General features: G+C 51.6%; 2 protein-coding genes across 4 annotated transcripts in view; one reads left to right on the top strand and one right to left on the bottom strand.

Moving 5' to 3' along the window:
* The window catches only part of LOC310666023 (unconventional myosin-Ie-like), a 53,824-nt gene extending 52,091 nt beyond the window's left edge, over positions 1-1,733 (top strand). For both annotated transcript variants that reach the window (XM_083416495.1, XM_083416496.1), the window contains exons 27-28: positions 94-275; positions 1,146-1,733. In XM_083416495.1, the coding sequence (XP_083272621.1) occupies positions 94-275; positions 1,146-1,222 (259 nt within the window). In that variant the 3' untranslated portion in view covers positions 1,223-1,733. The remainder of the gene's footprint in view (positions 1-93; positions 276-1,145) is intronic.
* Positions 1,734-3,768: 2,035 nt separating this feature from the next.
* ZNF687 (zinc finger protein 687) overlaps positions 3,769-16,875 on the bottom strand; it is a 43,339-nt gene continuing 30,232 nt past the window's right edge. For both annotated transcript variants that reach the window (XM_083416438.1, XM_083416439.1), the window contains exon 9: positions 3,769-8,655. In XM_083416438.1, coding sequence (XP_083272564.1) covers positions 8,188-8,655 — 468 coding nt within the window. In that variant the 3' untranslated portion in view covers positions 3,769-8,187. The remainder of the gene's footprint in view (positions 8,656-16,875) is intronic.

The following is a 16,875-nucleotide window of genomic DNA, read 5'->3' as shown; positions in this document are numbered from 1 at the left end:
TGGGATGTGGCGGCTCATTTCAGCAGAATTAGGTGGGAAAGGAGGAGAAATTCTGTTTGCTCCAATCCTGACGCTGACCTCTCTTTTCTCCAGCCTCCAGAGGCGCCTGTCCAAGGAAGCGAAGCCCATCCCAGGAGGAGGCCGGGCCAAGCCCAAGCCCAAGCCGAAACCTCAGCCATGCCTCCCCCAGTGCAGGGCCCTGTACGCCTACGACGCCCAAGACACAGACGAGCTCAGCTTCAATGCCAACGAGTTCATTGAAATAATCAAGGAAGGTAAGCTTTCGGCGGTCTTTCTTGGCGAGGTGCGTGTGTTGAATGGACCCCGTTTGCCTGCCCAACCTTGAGTTCAGCGGCTGTTGCCCATGATGGCTACTGGAGCCTCCAGGTTCAGGGGCAGTCTAGCTCAGAGTCACATCCAAAACAAGATGGCAGATGAGACAGACCCACTTCGGCCTGCTCTAGCAAAACTGCTCCTGTATTTTTTAAATAAGGTCTACCCATTTTTCTTAGGCATCTGGAGGGCACCACATTAACCATCCCTGGCTTATTCGTTTATTTCAACAATTTGTATACCACTTAATTGCCGGGAGTTGGAATAGATGATCCTTCGGGTCCCTTCCAGCTAGACACTTCTACAAATTACAGGTGTTGTACAATAAACAGAGAAAATCAGAAATGATTTTAAATGCCTGCTGAAAATTTTTTAAAGGCGGCTTTTCAAGACAGTGGGGGCTGTCTAATCTCAGACAGAAGGTCCACAAAATGTGGCTTCCACAGTAATGAATGCCTGGATCTGTCAGTTGTAGATGATGACTGACTACAGTTTCTATCATCCCTGCCCCTGTGTTACGTGGAGGTGATGGGAGCTATGGCCCAAAAACCTCTGGAGCAAGCTCCCCATGTTCGTAATCCCCGTCGTAAGCTCTCGGAGGCAGGTGGAACCTCTGTGTGCAGGGGCAGTCTAGCTGAGCACCAGGTGCAGCAAGCGGCAGGTGGGAGTGTGAATGTTCTGCTTCTGGTGTCCTCTTATCCGCTGGGTCCTTCTGGGAAATTTGGGAGCTGTATGGGACTGACTTCTGGTCTGATCCAGCAGAGCTGTCCCGATATCTGAGCTCCTGATTCTTATTCCGCGCCTGTTTGCAGACCGTTCCGGCTGGTGGCAGGGCCGCATCCGTGGCAAAGAAGGTTTGTTCCCGGGGAACTACGTGGAGAAAATCTGAAGCGGGCAGACGACTCTCAGCGTTCCCTTCCTAGACTGCCCCCCTCCACCAGCTGCTGTGGACTTTGCAGGCTAGAGAAGGAACTTTGGCCAGCAAAAGGAGCTGCTTCGTGGCTTGGGAGACACCTGCCTCTCTCTGTTCCATTGCACAAGGACAAGGGGTGTGTGTGTTTATTTTATATATATAAATGGCTGCCTTTGAAAGCCGTGACAATGCCAGCATGGCTGAACTTTGAAATCAAGAGCAGGGTGGGAAAGCACAGGCCTCCCTTTTTACCCCTCCAGTGGAAGGCGTTTTGTCCATGAAAACGGGCAGGTTTTTGTTTTTAAGCTTCCAAGCAAGAAAGCCTGTTGTCGCAGGGGGAGCGGTTCGCATTCTGCATATGCACCATGACCATACGGGAGTCACAGGAGCTCCCTGCAGAATCCTGCTGAGGCCAAGCAAGCGCTGGCATTTAAGCCGGAGTGGGACCACAGAACGTGTGTGCGAAATAAATTATGTGCATCAGGAACCCTTTTCTGTAAATGGGTTTTATTTGATGAAAATGTGGGTCGCTGAATCCTGCCCAATTTCTCAGCAAAGGCCATGCCCTACCCCCCTGCAGTGCAGTCCCCGCACATTTCCCAAAAGGAGGGGGGTGGGGGTGGGGGTGGGGCATTTCATTGGTTCTACTTTGGGAACCGGAGCAGGTAATCTGGGATTACAAATTCCAAGAAGCTTTGGAGGATAAATTGCGAAAGCTTCTTGGAAAGACAGGTTGCCAAAGGGCTCCTGCAACTTTTAACAGCTGAGAAAGGAATTTTCAGCAGGTGTGGTGTGAAGCGGGGACTGCACAGGCTGGAATTACCTGCTCTAAAAGCGCAGGAATGCTGTCGTGTTTTTGTCCCCATCTGGCTACCTTGAAGGAGCTCCATAATTGGGAGTTGCAAGGTCTGGAATAGCTTTGTGGTTGCAGTGCTGAGTTGTAGAGAAAGGAAGTCTATGAGTTACATTTACAGTGGTACCTCGGGTTACATACGCTGCAGGTTACATATGCTACAGACTCCGCCAACCCAGAAATATTACCTCGGGTTAAGAACTTTGCTTCAGGATGAGAACAGAAATCGTGCTCCTGCAGCAGCGGGAGCCCCGTTAGCTAAAGTGATGCCTCCGGTTAAGAACAGTTTCAGGTTAAGAACGGACCCCCGGAACGAATTAAGTACTTAACCCGAAGTACCACTGTATTCATTTATCTACATTAATTTTTGCTCTCTTTGGCCAAAATGGCTCCCGGGGCTTACCTATGGCTTACCTATGATCCATAAAAGCAAGGCAGCTATGCGTGAGAGGGTCTACCTGGGACTTCTGTTTTCAGAGGCTGTGTGTGGAGAATCCTGGAGTGTGTGTGTGTGTTTGTGTAGTTGCCCTCATGCCCTGCTGATGGGCACATGATGGGGGTTTCTCTAGCCACAGTGGCAAACAGGGAAGTGCACTTGATGGAGATTTGATATGATCCAGAAGGACTCCTTCAGTGGAAAAAGAGGGGGGGTGCATACTGGGAGCAAATGCCTTCACTGGGACCATCATTGGGTCACCCCAAATTCACCATCAGATCACATAGCATGTCCATGGCTACAGCCTGCACCAAAAACAATCACCCACCCACTGTTTTGTGGGGCCGCAATGGTGCAAAAACGTGGTTACAAAGCACGGATCCACATGGATCCTCAGGATTTTTGCATTGGGCTACCCCAAACTCACCGTCAGATCACTTGTCTGTGGCCACAGCATGAACCACAAAAATCATACACCCACTGTTTCGTTCAGAATATTTTTTTTCGTGTTTCCCTCCTCTAAAAACTAGGTGCGTCTTATGGTCAGGTGCGTCTTATGGAGCGAAAAATGCGGTAATCACAGACAGGACAAAATCATGGATTGGAGGGAGCAATGGGGTCCCTCGAGAGATTTTGCCCACTAAGACGTCTCTTGGCTCTGTTTTTCCCTTGTTGGAAAATAAAGCCATTAGTTTGAGTGAGCCTTAAATAATAAAATACTTCCTACCCGAGACAGGAGGACACACTCAAGAGGCAACAGGCCCACAAACCCTCCGCAAAGCCCGCTCGGGTGCCACACGGACGTTCTCAGTGAGCCAGGTTTAGCTCCAAATTACACGTTTCCTTTTTGAGACTTCCTTCCACTTCAGGACAGGGTTTGTTACTCAGCCAAAGCCACAAAAGATGAGCTGGGTTAGTTCACAGGGGGAGGAAGGTGGTGCAAAGGTATCGTTTTTCAGTCCTGGCCCGTTTGCAGCCGCCCTGGGATGGCAAAGATGTGTACGGCCTCTGAACCGTCTCTTCCAGATTTCCAAATTATTGCTTGCAAATTTTTGCTGAGACGCAGGGACTTTAAAGAAAGCTCTTTTGCAAAACGGTAGCTGGCACCACAGCCTCATGGAAAACAATGACAGGATATTTCTTGCTTGCCCCCTCCCTCTGTGGAAGGAAGGAGCAAAGGTAAAATCAAAGCAGCAGGGATTAATTTCAATTAAGACCGGGTCTGGAGAGGGGTTAAACCACTAGAAGTTTTTAATTGCATTATCAGTACAGTGAAAGGAGTTAACCTGAGAGACTTTTTCAGTGACCAATTTTTTTTTTTAATGTAGCATAATATTCAGTTCACAGTCGTGACTCCCCCCCCCCCCGAACCTCCCATGACCCTCCGTAATTTTTCACCTGCTAGAAAACAAATATACAGAATTCAGAGTCTTCTTTTTTTGTTTTTTAAAAAGCCCACAAGATATACCTAAAGGCACTGAAGTGCGTGCAAGGTAAGGTAAGAAAAGAAAGGGGGGGTTAGGTTTGGAAGTCAATCTTCAATAATTACAAAGCAATCGATTCTCTTCCCCTAAAATGGTAAGAAAGTTCTATGAAACATCATTTACACTTTCAGCTTTTTTTTTTAAAAAATCTTTTTTCTTTAAATTAAAAAGGGGGGGGGGGCAAGATGAGTTAAGTAGGTGTTTAACAGAGACAAGAAGTTGCCTAAAATAAATGAACACATTTTACTTAGGAGGAGGAGGAGTGGGACAGGGGGAGAACCATCAGGGGCTTCGGGTGAAAAGTTAGGAAGCCGAGTTCATCATACAAGATTCATGAGAAGGAACTAAACAGTACTGATCTTCTTCTTCCTCATCATCACCCTCAATTCTGCTCTGGTGAAGCATCTCATTTCCAAAAAGCATCCCCACATAATGGCAGAGTGGATATGATTATTTTTTTAAAGGCATTATGAGGACTGCAATCACATAGCTGATGTTACAGAAGTTCTATAGGGGGGGTGGAAATGTGAATTTATTGTCTGGCTCCCTCTCCAGCCCTTATGTTGGATCTTCACTGCATTTCCCAAGCTGGACTTGAGGAGGAGACAAATAAGACAGAACAGAATCCCTGCTGGGGTGGAAATCCCACCTCTCAAATCTGCACCCAGCAGGATTGTGCAAAGTACCACTGACTACCTGGGGCTTTGAGCGCGCAGCTGTTGCACCACAGACGACCCACGCCCTCTTACTCACTTCGCTAACCGCTCAGCCTCTCTTGCTTGGCATGTTTACTAGGAAGTAGGATCCCTATGGGTACAGGAAGACTGACTTACATGCAGATTCAGGAGTGGGGTTGAGACCCATTGCGGAAGGTTGCCCAAACCAGTTTTGGTGCTAAGGGAGAAAAAGGCATTAAAAGCAGATGGTGGCAGAGAGGGCGAGGGGAGCATTTGAACTCAGATCCGTAGGTCACAACAGCAGAGTGCTCTGCTCATCCTGCCCACAGAATCTACAACTCCTCTGCCAAAGGAGGAGGAGGAGACGACGGGGAGAAGCAGATGGAGCCCAGTTCTACGAAGAGCCGTATTTCCTTCTTAAGCAAGTGTGAACACAGTAATGAAAAGCATCCATTTCTCTGGCCTACGCTCTTGCCTGTGATGTGTTACGGTTGGGATTTAAAAAGTTAAAACAGTCTAAAGATCGAAAACGTAACTTTCAGCCACCCCCAGGAATGGTGGCCCTCCAGATATTTAGCTATGCAGCTTACTCTCTGAATAACCCTATGGCCAAAAGGCGACAGAGGCCTAAGGCAGGCAGATGTTGTGAACTACAACTCCCATCAGCCCCCAGCCATCTGGAGGGCACAAGGTTGGCAAAGGTTGTTTTAGAGCAGTGTTTACCCAAGTGTGGTACCAGCCCCCCAACAGGGGTATGTGAAAGGGTTTCAAAGGGTACAGAGATATTTTTTTTCTTTTACTTTAGCACAGGCTTTTTTTTTAAGCTGCAAAAAAACAATTCAAAGATTAAAAACTTTATTATTAAAACTACACCCAAATTATCTTCACCCGAGAAGGGGCAAGCCAGGAAAACTAAACTCTCAGGAGGGGAGTGCGGTTATTTTAAGTTTGCGAAACAGTGACCTAGACGGGCCACAGTCAACTCCTCCTCCCTGCTCTAACCATTTGACAATTTAGGGCCTCCCTCTTTTCTATCTCTCCCCAAAACGAAATTTTAACGGATGTGCAAACTAATATTTTCAGAAACAGGACATTACAACACTCATTACCTTTTTCGTTTTTCTTTTTAGTTAAAAAAAAAAAGTGTATGTTAACAGATTTGTTTAAAGGACACACGCTGGGTTAATAAGCATTAGTGACAAGTCAAAGACAAATAAAGAAAATCCAAGTTACTAAAATAATCACTTGTGCACATTATTTTTTTAAAAAAGAGATCTACGAGACTCCCTTCCATGGTTTCCTTTCAGACAAAGCACAAAAGTACCCCCTCACACACCTTTACACATGATCTGATTGTGGGAGGGTTTTTTTAAAAGCACAGAACCTGCCGCTTCCCAAACCTTTATTGAAATATGAAGCTAGAGGCTCAACGTTTGTTAGAATAAAGAGGCAGCATTGTATGCTGTTTTCTTGGTCACAAAACCTTGGAATGATCATCTAGAGAAGGGACTTCATTCTGGATGGGGAGGGGGAGGGCAGAGACTCAAGATCATGATTAATTGCTAAATCAGCATGATATAGACAACACCCCCTTTGGCAGTGAAGTTTGTCAATACATGATTAACGCAGCTGATCCAACCGCCAGGGGAGGCTGGCATACCATTAAGTGTCAACAGAGAGGATGGAGAGGTGTGTTATATATTTGCACAAAGGTTTGATTTGTTTGTTTTAAACACGGGTCATTGACCTCAATCAAGAGATTGACTGGACTGTCCATCGTAAAATTCTCTCCTGAGAGAGTCCCACTGAAATTGGACACGAGCGGTGGAAGAGCACAGGCCCAAAACGTCCCAGGGGATCGGGGACGGGGTCAAGCGATGCCTTCCTAACCCTTTTACAATTAAGGGCAGGAATGTGGCACCAGCATTTTATGCAAGGGGCCACGGGGAGACGTGTGCAAGCGTTTGAATCCCCCAGCTGCAGCTGAAAAAGTTACAGCTGTGTCCCTCCACCTGGGTAGGTCTGTTGCTAATCAGACATGTGTCTGGTCACTACAGCTGCCTTTTCGTTTTCTGTTAAGGGGAGGGTGGAAGCAATATTAACCATCCCCCTCTGTCTCCCGTCCACACCTCCCCATCAATGGATTTTCCTGGCCACCAAATATTAGGAAGTTATCGCTGTGGATACACACACCCGTTTTGAACCTTCTGGAGGTTCAGCTGACACACAATGATACAGAGCGTCATCTGCCTCCTAACCCCGGTTTTCATTCTCCGTTCGACCCCTTGGGAAAAACTGGAAGAGGTGGCACGTAGTTTGGCAGGTAGGTTTGGGATGCAGGGGGCTATGGCTGCTGACCGAGTGCCCATTGTAACAGCGATGGAGAAGCCTCTGCCCTCCCCAAACGCTGCTGGGCTCCCAATTCCCAGCAGCCAACATGCCCGGCGCTCAGGGCTGACGGGAGTTGCAAGACTGGAACCCCAGATAACCCCCATTCCTGGCCTGGATTCTCATCCACACAACACACACTGTGAGCCAAGCACCAATAGCGCTGGGGGTTATGTGTGTTTGGTTTGCTTTATAAAACTCTGCCCCTTGGAATGGCTTGGAAAGGGTAGCGCTGGAGTACGAAAAAGGGAGTCAGTATTACGATCAGCAGCGAAGGAGGGCGGAGGGGAACGCCGTGCTTCGGAGAGGCGGAAGAACCGACCCATGATTCCGACTGAGAAAGGCAAGGGGGGAACAGAGGCACTAACCTGTAGCTAATTGCGACTTCCCGTCCTGCAGTGGCGAACATGATTTAAAAAAAAGAAATGACGACAAAACAGGAAAGGTGAAGCTGAAACGAATCCCTCTTTTCGAGGAGGGAAGCGAAGAACTAAAACCCAGGAAGCTTTTGGAAATCCTGGAGGGGAGAAAAGAGGGTGGTGGAAAGAGTGGGAGGGGGCAAAATCAGAAGGGAGGGAGGGTGGCGGTGGCAGCACTGAGGGGGCAACACAACGGGGTCATGTACTGGGATGGGCTAGTGCCCCTGTGCAGGGAGGAGGAAGAGGAGGAGCATCGCGAGCATCGCCTGCCTTTTCCAGTGACCAGCAAGCAAAGCTGGCAGGAAGGTCTTCCCAGCAAGGGCAGGCAGGCACCCCTGCGTACAGCAGCTTTAATCCACTGGGGCTCAGGGTCCTATTCCTCAGCACCACCAGATGTAATGCTTCTTCCTTGCCTTCTGCCCCATGGTATCACCCCAGACTGAAGGGAAAAAACAGTAACAAGCCACCCCACAACCGAGGTTCCAAGCCAACAGCAGAGACAGCTGCTTATAAATAAGGCTCCTTGCCGCCCCCCCCCCCTTCACAATCACAGCTTATTAAGAAGTGAGGCATGGGGGGGGGTTCACCACTGCTCCCACCCAGACCTCGGGGCGCTGATCAACCTCCGACCGCTGTCCCTGGGTGGCAGAGCCTCCCACGCACACACTCCTGTCTGCCCCCAAACTAGTTCTCTGCCCCCACGTTCTGCCGGGCTTTGATGAAGGCCATTCCGTGGGTGCGGAAGTGAGTCTTGAGGTTGAGCTGGGTGTCGAAGCCCTTGCCGCAGACGGTGCAGGAGAGCTTCCCCTCTTCGGCTGGCGGGGAGCCTTCCTCGGCGTCGCCCCCCCGGGGGCTGGAGCCCCCGGCGTCGCCCGACCCCCGCTTCTTCTTGTGGGTGATGAAGCGGTGGCGGTTGAGGGAGACCTGAGAGGTGAAGCAGAGCCCGCACTCGCGACACTGGTGGGCGCTCTCCCCTGTCCTGTGCTGGGGGATGTGCTCCTGGAAGTCGGCCGCCGAACACGCCACGTAGCCGCACTTGCGGCAGTGGAACTTCCGGTCGCCCCGGGGGGTCTTGGAAGGCGGGGTGGTGCTGTCCGGCTCCTCGCTGCAGGAGTCCCCTTCGTCAGAGAGCTTCCGCTTCCGGCCAGACGCCTGTGGGGGAGGGGAGGGGAAGTCTTTATTTTTATATATACAGTGGTACCTCGGATTACATATGCTTCAGGTTACATACTGTCAGGGGTTCAGGAGCAGAGTCACTGGAGAGGGAAGAAACAGAGAGCGAGGGGGAGGAGTCGGAAGGAAATGTCAGCGGCGACAGTAGTCCAAGGTCTCTGAGTCTCTCCAGTGACTCGGAGGATTCACAGAAAGGGGCCCCCATGGTCAGGGCAAGGGGAGTGCCCAGGGGGACACCTCGGGAAGAAGGGGACTCAGAGAGTAGCAGCTGGAAATCCGGACCAGCGTCCCCCCCAGAGTGCAGTAGGGGGGAGGAGTCCAAGGCATCGGGATCAGGGAGCGCGCAGGCAGAGGGAGAACGTGAGGCAGGAGTGGCCACACCCTCGTCAGGGAGCGAGGAAACGGTCATCCGGAAAGTAAAACGCGCGCGCGCGCCAAGTTCAAATGTACAGGAGGGCGGCAAGGTGGGCAGCCCGGGTAGGGAGCCAGGTCCTAAAGCCCGCCGAAGAGAGGGGGAGGAGTCAGAGGGGTCTAGCTCTGCGTCGGAAGAGTCCAGGAGGAATGAGACCCCGGGGGGTAGTAAGACCCAGAGGAAGAGAGAGAGAAGGAAGAGGTGGAGTAAGATTAGAGTCTTGAACTGGTGCACAGGGGGTGGAGATCCAGACAGAGCTTCGCCGGTCTAGAGTCCAGACGTAGGGCTGGGACGCTGAGACTTGTAAATGGAGACTATTCTTCAATAAAGACTTTGATACTGTACTATCGGCTAGCGTTGGTCCTTGGTGAGCTGGGACCCGGAGCCAGCCCTGACAGTAAGCTCTGTCTCCAAATTTTAAAGTTTTGGCACCAAGAACCTCGCCACGTGAGTCGGCGCAGCGAGGACAGAGGAGGGGTGCTTACAGAGCTCACAAAACTCAGGCAAGATGACGACGGAAGAGCAGATAAAAGCCCTGCAAGAAGCGGTGACACAACTCAGCACTGAGGTAATTGCATCCAGGAAGAGAGAGGAGGAGATGGTTACCTCCTGCCGGGATCTCCAGGCCAGGTTGGACGTGCTTTCCAAAGAGGGGCAAACGGGAGCCAAGGCAGAAGGCATAGGTTTGGGGAGAAGGGGAGGAAGCCTTGTATCGCATTTCGACGGGAGTTTGCAGCAGTACCCCAACTTCAGAGCAGACCTGCTGTTTGCGCTGGATTTACTTGACAAAGACTTTAGAGATGAGAGAGAGAGAGTGGGGTTTATCTTGTCCCATTTGCATGGGGAAGCCAAAACGTGGCTGCGGAATCTATGGAGGGACAATGATCCAGCGCTCCAAGATGCGAAGGCTTTTATTAAAGCAATGGACTCATGCTTTTTATCAAAGGTAGACGTCGATATTGCCAGGAGGGACATACATGGACTTAAACAAGGCAAAGCCAGCGTGCGGCAGTACCATACTCGATTTTTCGGACTTGTTCATGCCCTGGGGTGGGAAAAAGATTCTGCGCCAGTCAGAGACCTCTTTTGGGAGGGGTTGAATGCAGATGTAAAAGCGGAGATTGGAAGAGGGGAGAGACCAAGGAGCACCCAGCAGGTAGTCCAGAGGGCTCTGGAGATCGGGGTGCATCTGGAAGAACGTCCTTGCAACAGGGAAGAAGGGCGTTGGGGAAGGGCACCAGCCAGAGCACCTCCCTTCTTTCCCAGAGAAGCAGCGCGTGCGCACTCCACACCCTCGCAGGGAGGGGGAGAAGAGCCGATGGAGATAGGAGGTGCCAGGGCTCAGTCAGCTAACAGAGCCCTAACACCGGGAGCAGCCAAAACGAAGCCTCCTAGAGGGAACAGGAAGTGCTACATCTGCGACAGTGCTCAACACATGGCGAAAGAGTGTCCCCAGAGGCTCCACAAGCACACTGCAGCCTCCGCAACAGTCGCTGAAGCAGCTCAATTGAAAACGCAGCAACAGTTAAACGACGGAGTCTGGCTGGAGGAAGAGGCACTGGGGTCCAGTCAGACAAGTCAATGAAACAATCCCCAGCACTTTTGCAACCCACAGACCCCCTCCCACCCAAACCAGTGGTGCAGCTTACAGCGTCTCTCCAACTGCCCAATGGACGCACTCTGGAGGTGCCGATCACCATTGACTCCGGCAGCAACGCTGACTTTATAGGACTGGAATTCATTCAGCAGCACAATATACCACTGCTACCAGCCACGCTGCCCCTGAACGTTGTCACGGTGGATGGCAGGGACTTGTTAGGGGGGCAGGTGGTGCAACAAACGCAACCAATGGTGATGCGGATTGGAAATCACCGAGAAGTCATCAGCTTTAATGTCACACACCTGTCGGACACGCCTGTAGTCCTCGGCATGAGTTGGCTGCACAGGCACAGCCCAGCATTGGCGTGGTACCAACGCCAACTGACCTTCGGCTCCTCCTATTGCGCGGAACATTGCATCCTTCCTAGCCCGGAAGAAGGAGGGGACGACCCGCAGCTACAATTAGGCACGCTGCAAGCAGTGCCTCGCAAGTATGCAGCGTTTTTGGAGGTTTTCTGCGAGAAGGAAGCGGACAAGCTGCCCCCCCACAGGCCCTATGACTGCAAGATTGACCTCCTGCCAGGAGCGACGCTGCCAGCCGGGAAACTGTATTCCATGTCTGAGGATGAGCTGCAGGAGCTCAAGGAGTTCATAGACCTCAACTTGAAGCGCGGTTTCATCCGGGAGTCGAAGGCAGCGGGGGGCAGTCCTGTATTCTTTGTGAAGAAGAGGGACACGCCCCAAAAAAGACTTGTGGTAGACTTCAGAATTTTAAATTCCAGAACCAAGCCCGCGGCCTTTCCCATGCCCAAGATAGATGACCTGCTGGCGACGGCGAGGAAAGGACGCGTTTTTACAAAGTTGGATCTGCGAGGGGCGTACAACCTGATTCGCATACGGGAAGGAGACGAGTGGAAGACTGCCATGTTCACGCCCCTGGGCACATATGAATACAGAGTTATGCCCTTCGGTTTACAAAATGGCGCCCACTGTTTTCAAGCTTTCATGCATCACGTCCTGGCGGGTCTCCTCTACAAGACATGCGTCTGCTTCTTGGACGACATCCTGATATTCTCAGAATCTGAGGAGGCCCACGAAGGTGACGTCAAGGAAGTTCTGCAGAGACTGCAGGAGCATCGGCTGTATGCCAAGCTGGAGAAGTGCCAGTTCGACAGGACGGAGGTGGATTTCCTGGGCTACAAGCTGTCGGACAAGGGGCTTGCCATGGACAGCGCCAAGGTTCGCGCAGTGTTGGACTGGAAGAGCCCGCGCAATCGGAAGGAGGTCCAGCGGTTTGTGGGGTTCGCCAACTTTTACCGCAAGTTCATCAAGGGGTTCGCGATGCAGACGGCGGCCATTACTGACACGCTCAGCTCTAAGAAGAAGAAGTTCATCTGGACGGAGCAAGCGGAGCAGTCCTTTCAGAACCTTAAGCGTCTCTTCTCGTCCGAAGGGCAGCTACTGCATGTGAATCCCAGCAAACCGATGAGGGTTGAAACAGACGCCTCAGACAGAGCCGTGGGCGCCGTACTGTTGCAGGAGGACCCGCATGGGGACTGGAGACCGTGTGCCTTCTACTCTAGGAAGCTCAGCAAGTCGGAGCAAAACTACACCATCTGGGACAGGGAGTTGCTGGCCATTCATGCAGCATTCAAGGCGTGGCGACACTTCCTCGTCGGGGCCAAGCACACCGTGCAGGTCCGCACGGATCATAAGAACCTGGAGTACTGGCGCACGGCAAGATTCCTAAACCAGCGGCACATCAGATGGGCGGAATTTTTCGCGGATTTCGACTTCAGGATAGAATACATCCCAGGCGACAACAACATCATGGCGGATGCACTGTCCAGGAAGCCGCAATACCTCGAAGAGGCGGCACCAGCAGCGGCCAAGCACATTTTCGCTCCGAAAGCGTGGGCGTGCGCTGCAGCAACCGTGGACTTGGAGGCGGTCCGTCGAGCACTGCAGAGGGACCCCTTTGCACAAGCCAAGATGGAGGAGGTGCACAAGGGCACGGTGAAGGACGACGAGTTCCAAGTACGAGACGGATTGCTCATCCGCAGAGGGGCCCTCTACGTACCGGGAGACGACCTCCGGGCGAAAGTACTGCAGCAGTTACACGACGCACCCACCGCCGGGCACTTTGGCAAGGAGAAGACGGCAGACCTCGTTGCCAGAGATTTTTGGTGGCCCAAGATGCGGGGGGAAGTCGCGGAGTACGTCTCGAGGTGCGACACCTGCCAAAGGGCCAAGTCAGTCCACAAACCTCCGGCGGGACTGCTCGAACCGCTGCAGACTCCGAGCGAACCGTGGGAGAGGGTGGCCCTGGACTTTGTCACGGATTTACCCAGCTCAAGGGGTAAAACGGCAGTGCTAGTGGTGGTGGACATGTTCACTAAAATGGCCCACTTCATTCCGTGCGCGAAGGTCGCCACGGCAGAACAGACCGCCAAACTGTTCATAGACCACGTCTTCAGAGTGCATGGACTGCCACGGTCTATCTTGTCCGACAGGGGGCGCCAGTTCATTTCGAGCTTCTGGCAGAAGCTGATGGGTTTCCTGAACGTCAAGATCAACCTAGCGTCGGCGAGACACCCGCAGACCAATGGACAAGCGGAACGCGTCAACGCCGTCATGCAGCAGTACCTGAGATGCTACGCAAATCAACAGCCGACGACATGGGTGGACTACCTGCCGCTCGCTGAGTTCGCTTACAACAACACGAAGCACGTGTCCACAGGGGTGACGCCGTTCTTCGCCAACAACGGGAGGCATCCCAGAACCTTCCCGGGATTAGAGAGACTGGGGGAGGGAGAGCCACAGGCAGCGGAAGTCTTGGCGGCGGAATTGCAGGAAGTCCACGAGCAGCTTAGGAGGCAGTTAGAGCTGGCAAAGCACGCATACAAACTGCAGGCTGACAAGCACAGGAGGGTTGGTGAAGACATACAGGTGGGAGACTGGGTGTGGTTAGCGGCCCACGCAGTGCCGACCAGATCCTTAGCTAAGAAGAAACTCGGACATAAGCAGCTAGGACCTTACCTAGTTGAGGCACAGATCAATCCGGTGGCCTTCCGGTTGACACTTCCGGAAGGATCCAGAATGCACCCAGTATTCCATAGGTCGGTGCTCACGCCCTACAAAGCACCTCACCGATTTCAGGCGCAGGGCACGGCACCAGACCAGTATAAGGAGATCCCCCCAAGGAGGGAGTCGCCAAGAAGGGAACCCATCAACCAGGTCACAGAGATTTTGGACTCGAGATGGGGGGAAGAGGGAGTAGAATATTTTCTCGCAAGGGAAGGTACCCCGGCCAGCGCCAACAGTTGGGTGCCGGACTATGCCCTGGACGAGCCTCTCCTCAAAGAGGAGTTTCATGCCTTGTTCCCACACAGGCCCATGCCAGCCGAGTATTTCGACGACTGGCTTTTCACACCCACGCTTTCTACCAGCACGTTCCAGGGATTCACCTCGGACGAAGAACCACCATTAGACACACGTTCACCGGAGGGCTCGCCCTCGGGGTTTGCCTCAGACCGCTCGTTTTGGTGGGACAATCGAGGAGAGGAGAGGTGGCTGAGGGGCCCTTGGCAGGCAACGGACCCAGAGGGGAACGAGGGTGAGAGGGACATGGACGTGATGGGGGAGGACGTTGGGTTCGAGCATGGCGGCACGGAGATGGAAGCAGAGGAGAACGAGGTCGGCGAAGACATGGAGGACGAGCCGGATTTCTCTAACTGGATGCACGCCACGGGGGACGAACTGTATCCACCATTCACCCCCACAACGACGGAGCACCCAGCACCCCCGACGGAGGAAGGGGAGGGGGGAAGGGGGGCTTCGAGGGGGGGATGGATGTCAGGGGTTCAGGAGCAGAGTCACTGGAGAGGGAAGAAACAGAGAGCGAGGGGGAGGAGTCGGAAGGAAATGTCAGCGGCGACAGTAGTCCAAGGTCTCTGAGTCTCTCCAGTGACTCGGAGGATTCACAGAAAGGGGCCCCCATGGTCAGGGCAAGGGGAGTGCCCAGGGGGACACCTCGGGAAGAAGGGGACTCAGAGAGTAGCAGCTGGAAATCCGGACCAGCGTCCCCCCCAGAGTGCAGTAGGGGGGAGGAGTCCAAGGCATCGGGATCAGGGAGCGCGCAGGCAGAGGGAGAACGTGAGGCAGGAGTGGCCACACCCTCGTCAGGGAGCGAGGAAACGGTCATCCGGAAAGTAAAACGCGCGCGCGCGCCAAGTTCAAATGTACAGGAGGGCGGCAAGGTGGGCAGCCCGGGTAGGGAGCCAGGTCCTAAAGCCCGCCGAAGAGAGGGGGAGGAGTCAGAGGGGTCTAGCTCTGCGTCGGAAGAGTCCAGGAGGAATGAGACCCCGGGGGGTAGTAAGACCCAGAGGAAGAGAGAGAGAAGGAAGAGGTGGAGTAAGATTAGAGTCTTGAACTGGTGCACAGGGGGTGGAGATCCAGACAGAGCTTCGCCGGTCTAAAGTCCAGACGTAGGGCTGGGACGCTGAGACTTGTAAATGGAGACTATTCTTCAATAAAGACTTTGATACTGTACTATCGGCTAGCGTTGGTCCTTGGTGAGCTGGGACCCGGAGCCAGCCCTGACACATACGCTTCAGGTTACAGAATCCGCTAACCCACAAATAGTGCTTCAGGTTAAGAACTTTGCTTCAGGATAAGAACAGAAATCTGGCTCTGACGGCGCAGCAGCAGCAGGAGGCCCCATTAGCTAAAGTGGTGCTTCAGATTAAGAACAGTTTCAGGTTAAGAACGGATCTCCGGACTGAATTAAGTACTTAACCCGAGGTACCACTGTATACCATATTTTTCGCTCCCTAAGACACATTTTTTTCTTCCTAAAAAGTAAGGGGAAATGTTTGTGCGTCTTATGGAGTGAATGCGTGGTCCCTGGAGCCAAATTGCCCAGGGGTGAAAAGCAGATCATGCCTTTTTTTTTTTTTTTAAAGAGGGAAGTGGGTGTTGAAACAAAACCACTGATCGTTTGCCGATCGGGGAGAGAGATAAGGGACCCTAGAGATAAAGGAGGCTGCCTGGGAGGGAGGAGATAAAGACAGCAAACTTGCAAAGCGGGGAAACAGGAAGACTAAAGCAATAAGGAGGGAAATTAGAAGAAAAGGAGGAGCAAAAAACTGTTCCAGCTAAGAAAAAGACACTAAGGCAAACAAGAGGGAAGAGAGTGTTGAAAGGAAACAGCTGATCGATGGGATCAGAAGAGAGATAAGTGACGCTAGTGGAGGCTGCCTGGGAGGGGGGAGGTAAAAGCCCATGGATCCTCAGGATTTTTACATTGGGTCGCCCCAAATTCACCATCAGATCACATGTCTGTGGCCACAGCATGAACCACAAAAATCACACATCCACTGCTTCGTTCAGAATTTTTTTTTCTTGTTTTCCTCCTCTAAAAACTAGGTGCGTCTTATGCTCAGGTGCGTCTTATGGAGCGAAAAATATGGGGTGTGTTTGTGTATGTGTGTATATATATACACACACACAGAGAGAGAGAGAGAGAGAGAGAGAGAGATGATACATAGATTAGATAGATAATGATAGATAGATAGATAGATAGATAGATAGATGATAGATAATGATAGATAGATAGATGATAGATAGATAGATAGATAGATAGATAGATGATAGATAGATAGATAGATAGATGATAGATAGATAGATAGATAGATAGATGATAGATATAGATAGATAGATAGATGATAGATAGATAGATGATAGATGATAGATAGATAGATAGATAGATAGATAGATAGATGATAGATAGATAGATATAGATGATAGATAGATAGATAGATAGATAGATGATAGATAGATAGATAGATGATAGATAGATAGATATAGATGATAGATAGATAGATAGATAGATGATAGATAGATAGATGATAGGCTTGGTGTCTAGCATGCCGTAGGGCTGATCCTGCTAGCCATGCAAGCAAGAATAACATTATGAGCATCTTTGCGGATAAAAACCAAAAGGCAGCGGAATGGTTCTAGTCCTCAGGGCTGAGCAAACGGGTGGTGGGGTAGACCTGGGGAGGTGTGTGACAAAGATTCTGGACACAGAGAGGAACTGAACCTTACTGGGCAGTACAATCCTGACCAGGTGCAACAGCAGGGATCATAGAGTTTGTAAATTAAGAGTTAACTCTGTTGTCAGAATG

The sequence above is a fragment of the Podarcis tiliguerta genome (assembly GCF_965153285.1).
Source record: "Podarcis tiliguerta genome assembly, chromosome: 16".
Classification (NCBI taxonomy): domain Eukaryota; kingdom Metazoa; phylum Chordata; class Lepidosauria; order Squamata; family Lacertidae; genus Podarcis; species Podarcis tiliguerta.
The sequence above is the reverse complement of the archived record's forward strand: the minus strand, read 5'-3'. Positions and strand labels throughout refer to the sequence as shown.